We start from the raw sequence: 23,204 nt of genomic DNA on the forward strand, positions 1-23,204 counted from the left end.
ATATGTATATGTATATATATATATTTATGTATATATATATACACACACACACATACACATAATGGAGTATTACATGGCAATGAGAAAGAATGAAATATGGCCATTTGTAGCAAAATGGATGGACCTGGAGAGAGTCATGCTAAGCAAAATAAGTCAGGCAGAGAAGGAAAGATACCATATGATTTCACTCATAGATCTAGCAGGAGAAACCTAACAGGGGACCATAGGAAGGGGAAAGGGGGGGAAGAGTGGGGGAGAGGGAGTGAGGCAAATCATGGGAGACTTTTGAATGCTGAGAACAAACTGAGGGCTGAGGAGGGAGGGGGTTGATGGTCATGGAGAAAGGCACTTGTGGGGAAGAGCACTGGGTGTTATATGGAAACCAACTTGGTAATAAACTACTTAAATAAAAATAATTTTTAAAAAAGAAAATATAGAATCTTCTTATTGGTTTCTACAACAGCAAAATGTCTCCTGAGATTTTAAATAGAATTGAACTCAATCTATCCACCAAATTGAGAACTGACATCTTAATAATATTGAATCTTTTAATTAATTAACATATTTATCTCTCCATTGATTTCAGTTTTAAATTATCTCAAAAATGTATGGTAAATTTCACTGTATAGACCTAGTGTATCTTTTGTCAGATTTATCTCTTTGTACTTTATATATTTTTGATGCTTCTGTAAATGATACTTTAATTTCTGAATATTTGTGGCCATTAAATGGGCTTACATTTAATTTTTGTATTGTTTATCCTGCAACTTTGTATACTGAAAGCTAGCTAAGCTTGCTTATTAGTTACATGAGCTCTTTGTGGATCCCATCAGCTTTTCTGCATAGATGATCATGTTGTCTGAGAACAAAGATCATGTTTCTTCTATCTTCCCAAACTGAATGTCTTTCATTCTATTTTTGCCTTATTTTTTAAAAATATATATTTTAATGTTTTTCTATTTAGTTTTGAGAGAAGAGAGAGAGAGAGTGCGAGCAGAGGAGGGTCAGAGAGAGAGGGAGACACAGAAGCCAAAGCAGGCTCCAGGCTATGGGCTAGTGTCAGCACAGAGCCTGACACGGGGCTTGAACCCATGAACTGTGAGACCATGACCTCAGCCAAAACTGGATGGTCAACTAACTGAGCCACCCAGGCGCCCCTCTATTTGCCTTCTTGCATTGACTAAACCTACAATACAATGTTGAATGCAAATGGTAAGAGTGGATATTTTTGCTGTATTTTCCCCTGATCTTAGCAGAAAAGCATTCAGTCTGTTACAATCAGGTATAGATTATTTATAGATACTCTTTATCAGAATGAAGAAGTTTCTTTCTAAATTTTTGAGAGTTTTAATAAGGAATAAATACTAATAGGGCACCTGGGTGACTCAGTCAATTAAGCTCCGACTTTGGCTTGGATCATGATCTTGTGGTTCCGGAGTTCGAGCCCCAAATCAGGCTCTGTGCTGAGAGCTCAGAGTCACACAGAGCCTGGAGCCTGCTTCACATTCTGTGTCTCCCTCTCTCTCTCTGTCTTTCCTCCACTCATGCTCTGCCTCTCTCTCTCAAAAATAAATAATTAAGAAATTTAAAAGTAGGAATAAATATTAGATTTTGTTAATTTTCCCCTTTACTTTGATAATTAAATAAATGTTTTCTTTACTGTTAAAATTGTGAACCACATTGATTGGTTTTACAATACATTCCCTGTATAAACCCCACCTGGTCACAATGTATTTCTTTTAATACCTTATTAGATATTATTTTCTAAAACTTGTTAAAAATTTTTGCATATCAATGCAGGATATATGTCCAAAAGTTACTTCCTTTTTATGTCTTTGTTTGGTTTTGGTATAAAGATAATGCTGGTTATCATTAAAAATAACTGTAATGTTTTCCCTTTCCTTCAAATTTAAGTAATGACAAGACCCCAGGATGACAGAAGAGAATTGGATCCAAGGAATTAGCCTTTAACAAAAATATAGTGCTCTTTCCAATTAAGTCATTCTCCAATTTTAGTGTGCATGTGAAACACCTAAAACTTTCATTTAAATAAAGATTTTCATTTAGAAGGTCCAACATGGATACCATACCATGTTGGCATTAACAATAACAAAAAAACCTCCCTTGTTCTTACATGGTTGATCCATGTTCTGAAGGTTTTTAGTTTATTCAGTCATTCTCAAATATGTTTCACAGACCAGAAGCGTTAGAATCACCTTGGAACTTTTAAGAAACTGCAAATGTTCTGTCCCCAATTCATACCGCCAAAAACAGTAACTCTGGGAGAGAAAGTAGGTGGCCATCTGTCCTTCAGCAGTTCTCAAGGTGACTCTAATGCGCAATAGTAAAGTGTGAGAAGTACTCATGCACTCTGTTAAGAAACAAAAGGAATATATACAAATGCACTTAATTTTGTATATTTTGTGTTATACATAGAGATGATTTATACTATGGTGACTTCCTTTTCTTTATAACATATATGGAAGATCTGAAAGTGAGGGAAGGGAGAGTAAGTCAAATGTTTGAGTAGTATGCTGAAGTTATGGGCAATCATTAGGAAAATTCAGAAGCAGGCTGATGAGATTATTAGTCACTATCAGATATCTACTTAAGCAATGCTATTGTCAACTTGTATTGATGCCCTTCTGCCCAAGTGGACAATCTTCTCTCCCAATTCTGAGCTGCTCAAAGGAGAGGTATGAAGAAGGCAGTTTATTGGATTTGTATGCAGTTATTTTGCCAAATGGGTGAAAGGGAAGGAAAAAGAGATATAGTAGTTGAGAGTATTTGCAAGAGAGTGAATGACTATAATCATAGATCATAATTTATTTGTTGTATAAAGAGAGAAAATGAAGACAAGAGGAGGATAATTAACGGAAAGTTCTGAGATCTATAGATAAAAGGGTCTTGATGAGCTGGAAGATCTGCTTCAGTAGACATATTTCAGAAATGATCTTGGAGTGTAAATGGTAATGGCTAAAAAGCAGCATGCTTATATTTGAATTCTTGTGTTATTTATTTGTGTGTGTGTGTGTGTGTGTGTGTGTGAGAGAGAGAGAGAGAGAGAGAGAGAGAGAGAGAGAGAGAAGAAGCTATCAGATAATGACCTTGGTAATAGAGGTTGAGATTACTGTGCCAGATCATTGGTATTGAGGAAGTCAAGAATTGGGCGAATAAATATTCACATACATACTGAAGTTTCTTTTATTTGTGATGTCAAATCATAGTAGTGGATGGATGAATGGGAGACAGAGAAGGACCAAATTAGAAGATACAGTGTCATCAGTATCACATAAAATAAATTGGAAGTCATCACTGGCACAGGAAAATGTTGATAGACACATGTTTGTTTCTCTAGAAGATTATTTTGGACCCCACTATAGTTTCAAAAATGTATGTCCCAGTATGTGCTAAATTTATGGAATGTCTTTTGATTGTAAGATTCATAATTACGATATCTGTACATAAACAAAAATATACGTGCATATTCAAAAAATAACAACCAGCTAGCCTGCAAACAATTGCAAAGAAATTGAATCATAATAACTTCCTTACGTTTTTCTATTCATGTCAGGAGCCAAAAAGTTTGCTCTGAAAAGCTCCTACCAACTCAGAAGTACAAGGATTAAAACTGTCTCAGCTGTACCCTGCTAACACCTCTAATTCTGTTTTTCAAATTCACAGAGAGCGAAGAAGTTTATCAAAGGCAGGTGCTGTCAATTTCATGTATCATCTTTGGAATTGTCATCGTGGGCATGTTCTGTGCAGCATTCTACTTCAAAAGCAAGTAAGACCATTTCTCTCAAGTGTTAAAATTTTACTTCTCAGAGAAAGCCCTTCTTCTTTAACTTTACAGTCTCTGCCCCAGGCAGAGGCAACTGGGCCCATCTAACATCTATAAATGACTGAGCATCTTTTATAGACTGTGGGGAATATATGCAGCATGTGCATACATGCATGTGTGTGGTTTCTCTTTGGTGCATATAGCGATCCTTCCTTTCTGTGACCATGAACACTCCATGTTCTTTGCAATTTTTTGAGTATCTGCCAGAAGTAAAGGCTCAGTGTCTTCCTGCCACTAAGGGGTTAATGCTTCTGAACAGAGAATTTACTGGAGTAGACCTAAATATTATCAACAACTGACTAGCCTTTTCTGCAAAAAGGACTCCACACTTTTCCTTTCATAGTAATTTTACCCGTACCCATAAATGTTTCAGCCAAATGCAAAATATGAATACTATAAGATCTACTTTGGTTCACCAGTTGGTAAGCATGGCTCAAATATGCCCTATACTTCCCTTGTAAAGAAACTAAAGTTTCTGGGGCACCTACCTGCTCAATTGGAAGAGCCTGTGACTCTTGATCTCAGGGTGGTGAGTTCAAGCCCTACATTGGGTGTTGAGATCACTTAAGTAAATAAATACATAAACCTGAAAAAAAAACCCAAAAATTCTGCCTAAGGTTCTTATTTTATTATTTTCGACTAATAAAGTATAATAAAATAAGTATAAGTATATTTATTCCAGGGGAACCTGGGTGGCTCAGTCAGTTAAACATCTGACTTTAGCTCACAGTTTGTGAGTTGGAGGCCACATCAGGCTGTGTGCTGACAGCTCAGAGCCTGGAGCCTGCTTTAGATTCAGTGTCTCCCTCTCTCTCTCTGCCACTCCCCATCTGCATTCTGTCTCTCTCAAAAATAAACAAACATTAAAAACAATTTAAATATATATATTTATTCCAAATGAACTTTGATAAAGCTATTTTATTTGTGGAAATTTTATTTGAATCATGCAAGCCTTAAGTTGGCACAGATTCTGTTCCTACAGCTTGTCTGAAATGCAAGCCAATGTGTAATTGCTTTCATTGGACCTATATTTGTCTGCCCATTCGCTCTTCTAAAAATGGATCCATTTCCAGATATAGTCTCTGACACCTGTCTGCATGTTGTATATGTTGATCTTTAAAAAGAACAGCAATTATGATTTTAAAAAATAATGGAAACTTAGGTAAGAATCCATAATTAGTAACTATTATTCCTTAATAAACTATTTGAGAATAGGCTTAGATTTTCAGAATTATTGTGAAAACAGTGCAGATGGATCCCACATATCCCAGACCCAGTTTCCCCTAATATTAATGTCTTGTATTGGTATGTTGCATTTGTCACAATTAGTGAAATAGTATTGATACTATATTACTAACTAAAGTTCATACTTGCATATTTCCTTAGTTTTTACTTACTATGCTTTGTTTCAGGCCCCCATTATATTTAATTGTCACATCTCCTAGGCAACTCTTGGCTGTGACAGTGATTAGTGTTCATATTTGAGAACTTACTCTTTGTCAGGGACACTGGGCTTTTCATGTATTATCTCCCAATTCTCACAACAATTCACATTGTTCCTCATTGCTGAATTGTTCAAATAATAACAGAATTTAATTTTAAAATATTAATTTGTCAAAACCACACAGTAGGAAATTACAGATGGGGTCTCTGCATTTCTGCAGGCCGAGGTGAAACTGCAGGCTCTAAACCACTCTGCCACACTGAGTCCCACAGTCCTCCACTAGATGGTGGGAGGTGAAGTGCTAAGGGTGAATCCGGAATAGCCCTGGTGCAGCCCACCAGGCTTTGTGTCCTCTAGAAAGCTTACGTGGTCAAGATTTTACATGTGTCACTCTTACCGGTATTCAAAGCATCAGGCTGCCACTTGCTTGTTCTGTATTATTAGGCAAATTACATCTAGTCCTTTAGCCTCAGGTTTCCTTTATGGTAAAATATGGCCAAAAATAATATTTACCTTACAGAATTTGTTAGGGATTCATGGGATAACACTGCAAAGAGCACAGCACAGTGTTCAAAAGAGTAAATACTCAGTGAGGACTAGCTATTGTTAACACCTACAGCTTTCCACACTGAAACTTAGAGGTAATGACAAAGTGAAGAGCAAGCACCAGCAGGCACAAGAGGGGTAATTACATGCGGCAGGACCTTAGAAGGGTCTCCTCACAAGTGCTATGTACAGGAAAGGAGTTGTATATTTAACAATAAGCAAATTGCTAACAAGTGGTAGTTAATCACTTAGTTATAGAGTATAATTTGTGTTTGTGACACATTTAAATGAAAGACTGATTATGACAATCACAAGAATGGAGAGCAGCTGAGGAAGAAGGGCCCTCCCTCTTCGGGGCTGTCACTCTCTCCCTCTCCAGGCAGCACGTGGGCTCTGAGAGGAACACCTCCTCCTGGAGCTCCGTGTGTGTTGGGGTTTAATGGAAACACTATTCAACATCATTCATTATGGGGGACTCAGAGAACTGAGCCAGTGGAGGAACACTAATCAGAATGTTGTCTTTCTGCCTGCCCAGCTGGGACACATTTTTATTAAAAATTAAATAAATAAGAAAATGTGAGAATAATAAGGCAATAATAAAAATTGAAGCCTTTTCCAAGTGGAGTTATATTTCTCATTAGAGACCTAGAGTGTATTTCCTTCTAGCATAATTTCTAGACAGGCTCTTGGTTTATTTTTCCTTGCCTGATAGGAATACTATACCACATACCAAGCAACTAATCTATATAGTGGAAAGCAATGTGAATTTTTATAATACATTGCACATGTTTCTTTGCACTCATTCCTGAGATTCTAATTCTCATCACCAGGTCTTGGAGATAACAGTACAGACAGACTTTACTTCAAACTTTGCTTACTGTCACACATACTATAAGTTTGTTAACATGTGTGTCATTTGCTTGCCTTCATCTTGGAAGCACCCAGTCTTCTCTGCTTCTATGACCTCCCCATCCTTGGCTTCTTAATTAATTCACTGAAACGAGCTTTCTATATACTGGGGTATATAGGTTCCAGCCAGATAAAGTCAAGAGTTACCCCAAAGCTCCCATTCTTCTGGTCATTGATGTTATAGTTCCCAAAGTCCCTCAGATGCCACCACTATGGTCCTTTGTCCTTTGTCTTGTGAACCCTTGGTTTGGTATGACCTCACCACATGGAATATTACAGCAGATTGTTAGTGGACGAAAGCTTGAAGGTGGTTAACATGATGATGTCAAATTGATGAACACCTTCGTGGGTTTGGAGGATTTTCTGAGTTAATTGAGTCTCAATAACTCTAAAGGACACGGTGAAAGAAATTCTCTTCTCATCATGTCCAACAAGCCCGTATATTCCCATAAGTGATTAGTGGATTAGTTGAGCTATTCAAATCTGGTTGATAGGGCTCACATGGTAACTACAAATTCTTCTAGGTTTCTTTTTATGTGAAGCAAAAGGCAGTGAAGCTGCCTCTAGGAGTCCTTAGTAGACTTTGGAAGTGCAAGACATAATTTGACTCTAAAAAATGGAATTGGGATAAGAGAAATGTTCCAGGAGACAGAAGCTGAGACATAATAATCACAGCTGACAAAAACAGAAGGAAAAAGGAGAACTGGTGCTACCAGTAAAAACCAGCCCTAACTGTAGGTTATCACCCTTTGAAGTCAAAGATTTTAGCAACAAGGCAAGCCCATTAAGGACAAGCAGTGGATGCTCTGATAACACAGCTTTCATTCTTTTCAGCAGTGAAGATCTTTGACCTCCAGTTGCTAAAACAAATGTAATCAAAGTTGCCTTGCTCTGATCTGAGATAGCCCACCTCCAGTAACAGGTCAATGTCAGGCTCTAAAGGCCTAGACCTTTGCCCCAATTTGGCCTACAAGGCCATGCTAATCCTAAATCCACCCCCCCCCCCACCCCCGGGTTTGCTGAGCTCTTCACTGAGACTTCATTATGTTCCAATTTCTCCCTCGGCCCAGTCCTGCTTCCCTCCTTTTGCTTCCACGGGTATGGATCCAAAGAGCTCCCTCTCCCCCAACTAATAAAAACCCTACATTCTATCTCCATCTCAGTGCCTGCTTCCCCAGGAACCCATTTTGCAACCTTACAAAAATAACACCTGGACTTGTGATACCTGACATTCCACAACCTACATCTCCTTGCTTTCTGATGAAATGGACCAGAGAAACTTAAAACTCAATGAACTATAGAATGTTCACACTGACATTGTTAGGCTAGTGGGGTTCCAGTGTGGAATGCCCATGTCTTGTCATTCCCAGAGCACTGACTGTCGTGAAGGGAGCTAATGGAATTGTAATCAGATGCTTCTCATCTCCTGGTTCCTATTTGTTGGGTGAAGGAGGAAAGAACAGAAATAAGTGTTCTTGGGACTGGGATGGGATGATAGAGGAGGAGGCCAGTTCAGAAAGGAAAGCTTGGGTGTCCTAATAGTAATGAGTCAGGAATGAGTGAGTGAGAAGCTCATACAGGAAAGCAAATTATAAAACAATTTAGGAAATTGCAGTCAGACATTTTTATAAGGAAAGTTCCCTTGGAAGCTGGCATTTCCCAGACACTGAATTATACAATTAATGAAAAGATTGTTAATGTTTCTACTATTTAATCCTTAAAGTAATTGAGTCCTTCCTCTGTGCCAAGCCCCCTTTTACTGCCTCACCAATGTTTTATTTAGGGAGAATCTCCTGTTCCCTTCATCAACAAATCCCTGATGGAATTTTGTGGCTATAAGATGCTTCATAAAATGGTGATATGACAGACTTGTGTTGAACAATAGACTACAGATTAGATGCTAAGAAATAGGGAGATTACTACAACTGGATTGAAGCAACTAAGAGTACTGGAGATAAAAACCTCCTAAACAATTGAAAATATAAAAGAAATATTTAAACAAATAGAGCTATATCACACTGGTGGTGTAAATCCAAAAGAGTTAATGATGCCCAAAGCCTCCAAATCTGGTAGCAAATACTGTCAACTTGCTTGTGAGAGATGCAATTAATATAATCCTTTCTTTTACCTTTGAGTCAATGTTCTAATTTCCCTGCAGGATCTGCCCATCCAGCTAAGCTTGCTAAATATGAGGAAGGGGGGTGGGGGGCAAAGCAACACTTCACAGGTGTTTGTACAGATTTAGTTTCCACAGTGTCCATGGAAGTTAGCTTTGACAACTGCATCCACAGACCAGAAAACCGAGGCCCAGAGAAGTTTCGGAAAACAGTCATTTTGATTTAGGAAATCAAAGCAAAAGCGGTAGGTGGCCGTTGTTCCGGGATTTAAATCCCAGCCCCTTTGATAGCCAAGCCCATTCTCTGTAGAGTGCTGCCTGCAAGGAAAAGCTCACTGCAAGAGACCGTGCTCTCACTCCATCAAAGGCTCTATCTTTCATAGGGATCTTGGGAAAGTTTGGGGTGGGGGAGGGGATGATTCTGCAAAGTGTTTGTGTGTGTGTGTATGTGTTATGAATACTGAGTCTTCTTCTCATAGAATGTCGCTATAAAGCCCTTGGAAGAGAGCAGCAAATAAGGCAGGAATTTTTTGCATTCTTCTGATGCAGGCTCTGCCTGACTTAAACAACAGTCACCTCATATATGCAGGCATATGCAGGCAGGGGTACTTTACTCAGAATCTGGAGATTGAGAGCAGGCTCAGCCTTCTCACTGAGAAGCTGTGGGACCATGGGTAAGTGGTCTGACAGTCCCCTTAGTGGTGGTTGAGCCTTTAGAGTATGCAACCAGCTGGACTGGGCTCACATCCAGCTCCACCACTTACTAGCCAGATGACTTTGAGAAAATGATTTCATTTCTCTGTGCCTTAGTTTCCTCATCTATTAAATGAATATAGGTTCCTGCTTCATCACCCAGAATTATTGTGAAGAGTAAGTGAGTTGATACATGGAAAACACTTAAAGTGATGCATGGCACATAGTAGGTGCTCTTTCAAGAGTTAACTTTGTTTACTATGGTTTACAAAGTGGAAATAATAATCTCCCCATTTGGGACTAATGGTAACAATAAATGAGCTGCTTCTAAACTGTAGGAGAAAATATACACATTATAGTACATATGTAGACTATGCAATCAAGCTATGCATACTTGTATATGTAAAGATAACAAGTATAAATGTAACTCTGTTAGTATATCACATGTGGCTGGTAGGGCCAAGCTTCTAATGTTTCCCCTGGTTACTGCTTCTAGAGGATTTCTAATTCTTTAGAGCTACACAATAAGGGTTAGGGACCTTTTGCACCCATGAAGCCCAGAACAATTTATTATGCTTATCTCTGCCTTTGGAGTGCCATTGGGTGTGAATCTCTGGATGGTTATGGATAATACCAGTTTCTTTCCAGATTAGAAGCTATCTAATGGGGCTGGTGGGTTGAAAATGAAGGAGGGCTTTCCATGGTTAACTAAGTTTATCCAGCACTAACAAATGACAGACCTAGATGTTGGGAATGAACGAACCCCCCAAATATGAATAGAGTAAATTTATGTAACTATTTATGCATTTGTGTATTTAAACCTGCAGGAAACAAGCTAAACAAATTCAAGAGCAGCTGAAAGAACCACAAAATGGTAAAAACTACAGTCTCAAGGCATCCAGCACAATGGCAAAGTCAGAGAACTTGGTGAAGAATCATGTCCAGCTGCAGACTGTAAGTGACCTGTTGATACGTCTCTTCCCACAGCCAAGTTCAGTGTTTCCAGTTCAGGGTGAATGGGGTGCCAGGGATCAGATGTTATATTTTTTCAGGACTTTGTATATTTCTCCTTAAGTCATTTTACTGTTCTGTGTGTGTGTACACATCCCCGTGTATGGGATGAAACAGAGAAAACGTAAATCTCAGCCCTAGATTACAACCTGTAATATAAATTCATCTCTGGAAGCAAAAAGAGCTCCAGTTGTTGGTTCCATAATGACTTACTCCATTCTTACTGTGTCGGAAATTGTGCTGGGTGCCAGGGATACAGTGCTCCCCACCTGATGGGAACTTATCTGTGGTAAGGGGCACAGACTCCAGAATAGAGGAGTGTGTGGGCTCAGACGGTTGACATTCTGGTAGGTTGGAGAAAAGACCAAAGAAAGGGAGGGAGACAGGGAGGTGCAATGTTCATCATATAGTCAAAGAGCAAAGGACAAGAGGCTAGAAAAAAACAAAAACAGAAAAGGTAAAACCATGGAATCCCGAGAACCATTACTATATTCCAGAAACTCCAAGGTAAGGGGTGCGAGTGAGGTCGAAGGTAAGACAGGTGTGAAGTGAGGCTTGTTTTCTCAGAGTCAGTGCTTCCTAATACCCGGCCTTAAATGGATGCCAGAATTTGAAATGCAAGCTCTTTGAATCTTACATTCTTTCTAATGTTGTTTTAATCATTTCTGAGATATATTGCAAAACAATTAAGGACAGGCACATATCATCTAAGATCTACTGAAATATTTCTCTCAAGGTTGCAATTCTTTGCCCCTGTAGAAGATTGCACATCCAGATTCTGAAACACAAAAGGAGGAAACAAAAGCCATGGTATAAACCTAGGATTCAAATATAATAGGCAATCACCCAGAACATACTTATGCCACTCCCAGTGCATAAATCACTGGAAATGTATACATTGTTTGTGAGTCTAAGAAATCATTACCCAAAAGTCACCATTATGTTATGCATAACAGATGTACTTAGATGTTTAATGTGGAATTTGTAAATCGGAATTGCTTCCCAGCCAAATTTCGTTAAGCTTGCAATCATAGTTACGTGGGGACAGTTCTCTGAAACAGAGGGAATGCTTCTGCTAATGATGTTTGAGTATTATCTCACAGCCGTAAAACAAATGCGGGGTGGAGGCTCCCAAGTCTTTAGCAACTGGACCTTGAAGCTAAACAAAGCCACCCACTAGTTAAAGTAGTAAGGGCAGGTTTTAATCCGTAATAGACTATTGCATTATGGAAGAGGGTCCAGCATGAACTGAACCCAACTTCAGTCTGTAGAGAGGTGACTGGTTGTTTCAAAGGGAGAATGAGGGAATGGCAGGGGTGGGGGGTAGAAACAGTGAGGTCTTGACAGAGTCCGGGAAGTGAAAAATTACAGAGTTGCTCAGTGTGCATGCCAGCTGTGTCTGTTAGCTGGCAGTTAATTGAGTTTAGGATTCTGTACTTCCACAGAGGTCCTATCCTTCCTAATGATTATGTTTCAAAGATATGGCTTTCAGATCCCTGAGAAAGAAACTCCCTTAGGAGTTTGTAGGAGATACATATACATCTCAGAATGACAAAGGAGGACGGTTTACAACTGTAAGTCCTTTTAAGGGAGGTCAGTGGCCTTTCCTCAGGCATTGGCTAGAGCTAACAGCAAATTCTTTTGGAGGGTCTGAGCTTTTGTTTTTGTTTATGTTTCTCAGGCAGGCATTTTAAGTAAGGTTAGGGCTATTCCAGGGGCACAGCATTGAACCATTAGAGACTTAGAGTTGACTCAAGTCTTTTAGTGTAGGGATGATTGAATGAAGTGTTTTGTGCTGGGAATCTGCCGTTTTGATAGGCCTAAGTTAAGGCCTACTAGAAAAGAGAACTCAGAGGAGCCTGTCTAGAGTTTGGTCAGGAAGAGTCTCGGTCAGTCCTGATGGATTTTACAGGGTTGCAGCCAGAGCACACACATAATTTTATATCCTACATTTTCACCAGATGATCAATAGCATTTTATGTCTGCTATATACTTTCCACAAACTCATCTGGGAGATGGCATAATTGGCCACTTCACAGTGTTCTCATCCCTCCCTCTTTGTAGACGCATTCGAGTTCTTTCCTATTGTTTACTATTAAAGGAATATTAAAATAAGCTACTTACTCATGTGCTCCCCTGCCCCTCATTTGACAGCCACTATTAAGATTAGAATAACAAGAAATTACAAAGTGTAGAGGTTCCAACACTTAAATGATCTTTGGGCATATTGGAGTTTATTTTCGTTTTTGCTCCGTCTTCTCCCTTCTCCAATCCACCCATATCCACCATTTTGTATGTTGGCACAGGGAAGCAGAGGGTGGGCTCAACTGCACCATTCTCACGGGGCCTAAGATAACATGTGGGAAAGTGTCTTTTTATACTTATCCCATTTTGGATAAGGAGAATATATGTAGGCCATTTTTCCCCCTAAGTTGCAATGTGGTCAGCAAGGAAAATACATTTCAAAGGATCATCAGTTTTAGATTGGGCTGAGGTTCAGGCAGGGAAAAGATAGGAGAGGGAGGCATTTAAGGACTCTGAAAAAGGGGAGTGAGGTACACTGAAGAGACGTATGATACAAGCCCTAGCATTCTACACTCTGCCAGCTTGGTCCTGCCTCAGAAGGTTCCTTTCACCACACTAGACTAAAATGAGTAAGTTGCTTTCCCAAAGGCACATATCAAGTTCAGTGCTAGAAAGCAACATGAGTCACTAGCATCTTTGCTATATTTTTGTCAACATTTCTTTGGTATTTTTTTTCCTAAATGACATTTAACTATTTGAGAGTAGAATGCAGTACAGTCTCAGTCCATATATTTCTAGTCAAATTTCCAGTTTGATGAATTATGTCCATGTTGATACTCTTGCTAACAATTTTGTTATAAGAATCAAATAACAATTTGACTGTAGTTTTTCATGTCCTATGTTACGGGTGAAAACAGTAATGGAGAATATATATCAATAGTATGAAAAGGAACAGAAACTTTTAAGAACATTTGCTTTTCTTCAATGTTATGCTTAAGATATATAAGAAGTATATAAGGATATCTATGTAGCTGGAGGCCAGGTAACTCTAGTCTTAGAGCAAGCAGTAATCTGATGTGTGGCTCAAAATTTCTGCATGACTAGTAAAAAAGCAAATGTATTGAAGAAAATTTAATAAAGCAGTTTTTCTTTGTAGGTCTGTATTTTTTTTTCCCTCTGGCAAGATCTATGAGGAAATAGCAATGTCAATGTTAAAAGCAAATGATGATAAATGATAGTGATCATAATAGCAAATAACATGTATTGAGTACATACACAGAATAATGCTAAATAATAATAGACAGACATTGACTCACTTAGTCCTACAATGACTACTTAATTTACACCCACTATGTTCAGAAGAGGAGAATGGGACTCAAAGCCTGAGAAAGTCCAGCCCTGTCAGATCCCTAGTGAGTAGCAGAAAGCCCTTCTCACATCTTTATAACTCAGTGGTTTAACAGGGGGCAGTGTTGCCCCAGAGAACTTTTGGCAAAGGCTGGGAAAACTCTGGGTTTTAAAACTGAAGAAGCATCTGTGAGCCGAGGGCAAAAGTGCTGATAAATATTCCACAATGCACAGGATCGGTGCCCCCAACAGAAAATGATCCTTCCTAAATGCCAAGGGCAGTGAGGAAATCCAGAGGCCAATTTCCAAGCTGCATAGGAAATTCTGAATGCCTAGCATAGGAGTTCTATGGTTATTTCTACCATACAGAGGGTGGATGGGTTATATACAGGTACACTACAATCCTTGGAGGGAAAATTTCAGAGTAGGACACCATAACTGGCAAACCTGTCTTTATTTTTTCTTGAATCCAATGTTAACTACTTGAAATTCTTTGCAAATTGTAGTGTTTAACAAATGAATTGTCTGCGTCTGGCATTCCCTTAAGTTCATTAAACATTCATGGGGAAGGGTTTCACTTTACAGTCATTTAACAAGATGTGAAACACCTAGTCCAGGGAGGCACCATCATCTTCTGGAAACACTTGACTCAGGCTGCACTACTAGACCTGGCAGTGCCTTAGAAGCATCTAGCGCCTTACCATCATTCACAAAATGAAGTATTTGTGACTCAGAGAGATGAATTGACCTCATTTAACTGTGTCCTGGATGAGAGAGAGCGAGAGAGCGTGAGCGAGCGAGATAGAGCTAGCGTTATAACCTCTAGACTGAAGAAGGCAGTGACACTTCTCAGCCTGATTCAGGGATCAGAAAGAGAAGTCATTAAAAGAGAGATGATCCATCCATTCTTCTCTCTTAAAATCAAGAGAAAATATGGAAGTGAAAAGTAAGGGACTAAATTTATATATACCTTCCCACCATTTTTTCAATAACTCTCTTAAGAAAGATAGGTTTATGGGAGGAACATTCAATTAGGAAGAATTGGAAGATAATATTTGCATCCAAGAATAATAAGGATATTATCAAGGCCTAATACAGCCTTGATAATTGGTAGAGAGAGGCCTCCATTTGTTCTGTAATACTTATGGAACAGTTCTCTATGCTGGGCACTGAATGAAGAGCTTTAAAACATACTAACAGGGGCGCCTGGGTGACTCAGTCAGTTAAGCATCCAGCCTCGGCTCAGGTCATGATCTCACAGTTTGTGGGTTCGAGCCCCACATCAGGCTCTGTGCTGACAGCTACCACAGAGCTTGTGGTAGAAAGAAGTGTGTAAGCATATACAGAACTTTCTCTATAATGTAGACACATTAGTCAAAGTGCTATCAGGGAATGGAAAAGGATATCTAAAATTGTCTCAGGGAATAATAAATCCTGCCCAAAGTAAATGACATATGAACAGAGTCTTAGAAGTGAGTTGAAGTTCATTGGATACTTTGTAGGGGCTTGGTCAGAAAAGATAATTTCTTTATAGCATGAATCAAAGTGAAGTTTAAATAGTTTGAATCTAAAACCTGATCTCTTGTTTTAAATATGAAATTCTAACTTACTGATTCACTCTAGATTCATACATTTGCCTATTCAAACATACATTACATATTTAGTAAGGACCAAGCACTGCATTAAGGACAAGATATATAATGATGATGCGAAATGACAGTGTCCTTACTGATTACTGTCAAGTGATAGATACTAATCAAATAATCCCACAAACAAATTCGCCAAAGCTTCCGGTCAAGAGTGAACAGTCCCAGCAGAGTTGATAGAAGGCGGGTCTGAGAGCTGACCTGACAATATGGGAATAACAGAGAGCTTATGCAGAAGAGGGAATGATAATGATGTATGCTCAGTTGACCTGGCTGAAAGGGACACTTGGTTGAGGTGGGATTGTGGGTAGTAGGTGGTGGGGGGTGAGGAGGACAGTTTGCTCTCCCCAGTGTGTGGAAAGGGTGTTTCCATGGAAATGGGTTGAAGTTTGACTGCAGTTGGTATAATTCTTCCTCCTTGGGAGATGGTGCAGAAATTCCCAGTGTGGCAACTGGAGTCATATTGTTCTTAATTCCTTGCATTAGAAATCACACTGTAAAATATACCATAACTGCATATTTTCACCATGCTCTGGGCTCCTGAGTCAGAGTTGTAGTAAAGAACTTTTTGACACAGACATAGATGAGCTGGGAGCAATGCAGAGAGACAGACATTTAAAACCCTTTAAAAATATCCTCCTTGCTGCCTTTATTGCCTGGGGTTCCAGACCAGGTGATTATCAGCTCTGTCATCATTACTTTCTAACACAGACATGCTTTTATTTAACCTTCTGACTCCCACTGCGTGCACTGGACAGACCTGGAAACCTCTACTTTGAACATGCACCTGCTTCATTTGACAGGTCTATTGATTTCAGTGCTCCGTCAACAATGTGTTAGAAGCAAGGCAGGTGATGGTGCAAACAAACAGTGGAAGTCCTCAGCACCCAGAAGCACCCACAAGGCGGGCTTTCAAGAAAGCCAGTTGGGATGAGTGCTTCCCTAAGAGATAACAGTATTGATGAAGGCCTCTATGCATGTTTAAAAGGAAATTGTTTCAGCTTATGTTGAAAGGACTAGTGAATGGGCTGAAGCATCTCCTTATTAGGTATTCAAGTGACATTTTGTACATTATACTGAATGGGGTTTTAGCAAAACATGTATACACACTAAAAGTCAAGATCTGCATGAGTGTAAGAACATGGAATCAACTACCATTCTTTGTAACATTGTACAGAAATGTTAATGGAAAGAACCAGACAGGCAGCTTTTTGAAGATCGTATCTGATGGATAAAATTATGCAGACCATCACACCTCCCAGGGATGGAAGTGTATAAATTTTGGAGGGAGCGATAATAAATGCTTTCAGCATAGAGCATAAAATGTTCAAAGGCTATAATCCTGGTCAGTTAAGCTACTTTGAAAGAGTTTGGTGTGGACTGTTTTGTTGAGTGGGTTATACACCCCGAGGGCCTATAGCTGAGAAGAAAGAGAGGCTCAGGTCTCTAAATGATACTCCTCCTCCTCCTCCTCCTCCCTACCCCTTCTTCTTCTCCTCATACGTATCTTTTACTTTTTTAAAATCTTTTATTTTTTATTTTTAAAGTAAATTGTATTTTTTAGAACAGTTTGAGATTTACAGAAAAGTAAATGAGTTCCCATATACCCTGTACTTAGTTTTTTCTATTAACATTGTATATCAATATGGTACATTTGTTAAAATTAATGAACCCGCAGATACGCATTGTTATTAACTCATATCCACAGTCTATTCAGATGTCCTCAGTTTTTACCTAATTGCCTCTGTTCCAAGTTGTCATCCAGGATGCCACATTACGTTTAGTTGCTGTATCTTGTTAGGCTTCTCTTGGCTCTGACAGTTTGTCAGATTTTCATCGTTTTAGTGGCTTTGACAGTTTTTAGGAGTACTGGTCAAGTATCCTGTAGGATGCTCCTCTACTGGCATTAGTTTGATGTTTTCCTCATGATTAGATTGGGGTTATGGGGTATGGGGAGAAAGACAACAGAGATAAAGTGCCAGATCATCACTCATATCAAAAGTGCACATCATCAATATGACTTACTCACTGTTGGCAATTCTGTTGTCCTCTGAGGTAATAATTACTGAGTCTCCAGTGTGATGATACTCTCCCTCCTCTTTCAATAGAGTTCTCTTTGGAAAGAAGTGACTCTGTATAGCCCACACTTAAAGAGTAGTGCTCCCGCTTTGTGAAGGCAGAGTATCTACATACGTTATGTGGAATGCTGCTACAAAGAATTTATCTCTTATTCCTCTATTACTTATTTATTCCATCATTTACCAAAGAATCTGAACTTACGTATACTTATTTTATACTTTGAGTTATAATTCAATAAATACTTTTTTTTTCTTATTTTAGATCAACTTCTTCCAAATTTGGCCTTTGGTATCATCTCTTTCAGTTGTTATCTGTGTCCTTTTGATAGGTTCAATCAATTCAGTGTAGGTTTTTTCGGAGGTTTTGGTTTTGAGTCTGTCCTTTCTTCTAGGCCCTCTCATCAGACAGATCAAAGATATATCTATCGACCAGACAGTGCTTGTGTGCAGTACTTTTTGCCTTTAGTCTACAGATTCTACTCATTTCCAAAGTTACTTGGGACAGCACACCCCTGATACCCAGCTCCCACTAATGTTCTTTCATGTGCTTGTAATACAGTTCATTTCCCTTGGTAGTGTATGCTTTCCTGGGATCTCCAGATCTCCTAAATGATACTTATCTCATTAAGAGATAGATCTCCTTAATAGATACAGGGCAATTAAGTTTGCCTATTTCCCCTTGCGTGAACTTTTGATGACATGTGTCTTTCAAAGAACTGGTCCATGTCAACAATATATCACATTTGAAGGCATAGAGTTATTCATAGAGTTCCTTTATATTAATTAACCTTTTTCTGTCTGTGGGAATACTAGTGACAGCCCTTTCACTTCTGTTATTGAAAATCTTTTTTCTATAGTTAATTCATTTTATTTATTTATTTATTTTCTTAGAGCAAGTGAGGAAGGGGCAGAGAAACAGGAAGACAGAGAACCCCAAGCAGGTTCCACACCATGAGCACAGAGCCTGATGCGAGGCTCGAACCCATGAACTGTGAGATCACAACATGAACCAGTCTGATGCTTAACTGACTGAGCTACCCAGGCGCCCCCTCTTTTCTTTTTTCTTTGTTTTCTTTTTTCCTGGGTTAGACTGACCAGAAGTTTATCAATGTTATTGATCATTTCAAAGAATCAGTTTTGCTTTTGTGGATTTTCTCTCTTGTTTTCCTGTTTTCAATTCTCTTAATTTCTTCTCTTTTTATTATTTCTCTTCTGCTTGTTTCAGTTTTAAATTACTCTTCTTCTGACTTCCTTCAGTGGAAATTCAGATTACATATTTTAGATATTTCTTTTCAAATATAAAACTTTAATGTTGTAATTTTATCTCTAATCATTCCTTCCATTACCTCCCACAACTTTTGATAAGTTGTATTTTCATTTTCAATCAGTTAAAAATATGTTAAAATTTATCTTGGGACATTTTCTTTGATCTTTGTGTTATTTACAAGTATGTGGTTTAATCTCCAAATAGTTTTTGGATTTTCTGTCTTTTCTTATTGATTTCCACCTTAGTTTCAATATGGTCTGAGAATATACTTTTTATGGTTTCAACTTTTTTTTTTAATTTCTTAAGATATATTTGATGGCCAAGAATGTGATGTATCTGGATGAATGTTTCATGTGAGCCCAAAAAAATATGTGTCTGCTGTTTTAGAAGTATTTTATGAACATCAATTAGATGCAGTTGATTGAAAGTGCCACGTGTCTCAACTATGTCCTTGATGATTTTCTGCCTGCTAAATGTGTCAGTTACTGATAGATGAATGTTGAGCTCTCCAAGTATAGTAGTGGATTTGTCTGTTTTTCCTTGAGCTTCTATCAGTTTTTGCCTTATGTATTCTTATGCTTTGTTGCTAGGTGTATAAATATTAAGAACTGTTTTATCTTCTTGGAGACCTGGCCCCCTTATCATTGGGTAAATGATGCTTTTTAAATCTTTCTTCATCCCTAGTACTTTTCCTTATTCTGAAGTCTTCTTTGTCTGATATTATTATACCTACTCTAGCTTTGTTTTGATCAGTGTTAATAAAACATATTCATATCTCCTCTGTTACTTTTATCTGATTTATATATTTAGATTTAAAGTGGGTTTCTTGTAGATCACAGATAGTTGGGTTTTGTTTTTTTACACAGGCTTTTAATCTCTGTTTTTTAATCAATGTATTTAGACCATTCATATTTCAAATGATTAATGATATAGTTCAATGAATGTCTTCCATATTGATAACTGTTTTTATTTCTTTGCACCTGTTCTTGGTTTCTTTTGTTCTTTTCTGTTTCTTCCTTCTCTGGTTTTAGTTATTTAGTGTGATTCCATTTGTTCTCCTCTCCTAACATATCAATTATACTTCTTTTTATAATTTGATAGTGGTTACCCAGGATTTGATGATATAGATTTACAATTAATCTAAGTCCACTTTCAAATAGCACCTTACCATGTCATGGTTCATCTAAGTATATTATAACAGAGTATCCTCAACTCCCTTCTCCCATTCTTTATAAAATTGCTTTCAGTCATTTGACTTGTGTATATTCTATATCCACAATATATAATTATAATTTTGGACAAATATTTTTCTATTGGATATTTAATAAGAAGAAAAATAAAATATTTTAATTTACCTATCTATTTTTGAAGGACAATTTAACCAGAGATATATTTTCAGTTTGGTGTTTTTCTTTGTTCCTTTTTTTAATTTGAGAGAGAGAGAGCACACAAGCAGGGGAGAGGTAGAGAGGGTAGGGGAGAGAGAGAATCCCAACGAACCTGGCTTGGGGCTCATTCCCATGACCCTGGGATCATGACCTAAGCCAAAATTAATGAGTCAGACACTCAACTAATTTAGCCAACCATGAGCCCCTGTTTCTTTCTTTTAGCACTTTAAGTATTTTACTCTTGTCTTTTCTTGTTTGAATTAATTCTGGTTAAAATTCCACTGTATTTTATCTTTTTCTTCTATAAACAAGATTTTTATTTTTATTTTTTGGCTTTGTTTTTAGCGTTTTATCTTTGTGTTATTTTTTTTTGTTTCTTCTTTTTCCCTTTAAAAATACAGTTTTGAGATGCCATGCTATGGTGTAAAACTCTTGGTATTTATTTTGTATGGTGTTTTGGTATTCTGTGAGCTGCTTGTATTTAAGGTTTGATGTCTGTCAATAATTTTGGAAAGTTCTCAGTCACTATTCCTTCAAATCGTTTTCCTACTTCATTTTTTCCCCTTCTCTTTCAGGTACTCCAATTATGCTTATGTTATACCATTTGAAATTATTCAACTGTTATCCGTATTATCATTTATTGTTTCCTTTCTTCCTTTTCCTTTAGTATTCAGTATTTGTTTTGTGTTTCATTTCAGGAAGTTTCTATTGATTAATAGTCAAGCTCCCCTGATTCTTTCCTTGATTGTGTCCAATGTAATGATTCGCCTACCAAGTGCATTCATCAGTTATGCTAGAGTATTTTTTATTTCTAGACTTACTTTGAATATTTCATAGAATTTTCTATCTCTCTGCTTAAACACTACTCATCTGTTCTTGCATGCTGTCTACCTTTCCCTTCACAGCCCTAAGCATATTTATTATGCTTATTTTAAATTCCGTGTCTGATGGAATGGTATCTGACTCAAGTTCTGGTGTTTACTTTGTCTCTTCAGACTTCAATTTTTTTAATGTATATTCTAGTAAACCTTAAAATTTTTTTTTTGTTAAAAGGTAAACATGATACACTGGGTAACCCTGAGGTGAATAGTCGTTAGTGTACATTCCTTGTTAATCTAGATATCAGCTGGATTTCATTTAATGTTTGCTTTAGCTATAGATGCCAGGGGCTTTAAAATCAGTTAGTGTCTTTGTTTTTAGTCCTGTCTTTGGGTTCGCCTAAGAACTCCTTCGTAAATAGAGTGTGTGCCTTATAACTTTTCAGCTAGAATTTTCCATTATTTTAGAAGAGTCCTACTGATGTGGTGTTAAGGAAGAAGTGGTGGAGGGGAACTCATCTATAACCTTATGATTCTATTTCACTCTTTTACTGGGCTATAACCATGAGAAGCGTTTCTTTACTTTTTGCCCCTTATGTAAACTACAGATGAGATAACACTCTGATAATGTCATTTTTCATGGAGAAATAGGCATCTCACAATGGTTACTTTCCCCCTTCTCACATCAGAACATGAGATATTTTCTTTTTCTTTCTTTTTTATTTATTTATTTTTTTTGGGGGGGGGTTCTTTGTTGTGAGCATCTTTCATAGTTCCTGAAGGTAAAACCCATGAAAATGTGGGAACTCCCCCAAAACTACAGTTATTACATGATTCTTATAATTACTCTAGTCCACACACAGATTCCAGCAACTTATCAAAGTCATTACCGAAGTGTTCCTACCAATTTATGGTTCTGGCAGGTTGGTCTCTGACTCTAGGTAAGTTTATTTTGACCATGGTTCTTGTATTGTGTTGTCTGTCTAGATTTCAAAGTTGTGGTTTGCCCTGCAGCTTCAATTACTGAATGGATATAAGAACAGTCATTGATTTTCAGTTCGTTCAGCTTTTTTCTTATTGTAGGGAAAGGAATGACAACCTTTAAGGTCTTTATTTGTCAAAACTGTAAACTGGAAGATATCTCTAAATTCATTTGAACCAACATGTGTAGAATATTAGTTTGAAGGATTACAAAATTATTTGTATGTTTTTAGTGTTCCCACTTGTCTCAACCAACCTTAGATAGGAATACAGCAACTAAACCTGAATCTCATGTTAAATGCAGCCACTAAAATGAAAAAGATTCTGATCAAGTCTGTGTGAGAGAGGAAAAATCCAAAATAATAAATTCTTAAAATAAATTTATGTTAATTGACCAAAATAGTACAATTGAAAGCAACTGTATAAAAACAATGCAAGCATTTGAAAGAAAAGATCTAGAACATAGTATTTTAGATACTATGAATAAGCAAAACAAATAAGAGGTTGATTCTATTCAAAACTATCATTCAGGGTTTTACAAGAGCCTTTTAGCTTTCATGATCAAAAATATCATTCAAAGCAGAGAGTATATTCACCTCATATATTTATTGCAGCATTATTTACAATAAGCAAATTATGGAAGCAGCCCAAGTGTCTATTCATAGATGAATGGATAAAGAAAATATGAGGTGTACACACACACACACACACACACACACAGAGGAATATTATTCAGCCATAAAAAAGAATGAAATCTTGCCATTTGCAAAGACGTGGATAGAGTTGGTGAGTGTAATGCCAATCAAAATAAGTCAGTCAGAGAAAGACATATAACATTAATTTTCTCATATGTGGAATTCATGAAACAAAATAAACAAAGGAAATAGACAAACCAAAAGACAGATTCTCTAGAACAAACAGATGGTTACCAGAGGGGAGGTTGGTGCTGTGTGGATGAAACAGGTGATGGGATTGAGAGCACACATATTTTGATGAACTCAGTAATGCATGGAACTGTTGGATCACTATATTGCACACTTTAATATAACACTGTATTTTAACTACACTGAAGACTAAAATAAAATAAAAAA

At 37.7% G+C, this 23,204-nt stretch overlaps 1 protein-coding gene across 1 annotated transcript in view; it reads left to right on the forward strand.

Moving 5' to 3' along the window:
• The window catches only part of NRG3 (neuregulin 3), a 1,058,459-nt gene that overhangs the window by 1,012,251 nt on the left and 23,004 nt on the right, over positions 1 to 23,204 (forward strand). Inside the window, exons 12-13 of the mRNA XM_029919916.1 lie at positions 3,685 to 3,787; positions 10,380 to 10,506. Coding sequence (XP_029775776.1) covers positions 3,685 to 3,787; positions 10,380 to 10,506 — 230 coding nt within the window. The remainder of the gene's footprint in view (positions 1 to 3,684; positions 3,788 to 10,379; positions 10,507 to 23,204) is intronic.

Source organism: Suricata suricatta, chromosome 2 (assembly GCF_006229205.1).
Source record: "Suricata suricatta isolate VVHF042 chromosome 2, meerkat_22Aug2017_6uvM2_HiC, whole genome shotgun sequence".
NCBI classification, from domain to species: domain Eukaryota; kingdom Metazoa; phylum Chordata; class Mammalia; order Carnivora; family Herpestidae; genus Suricata; species Suricata suricatta.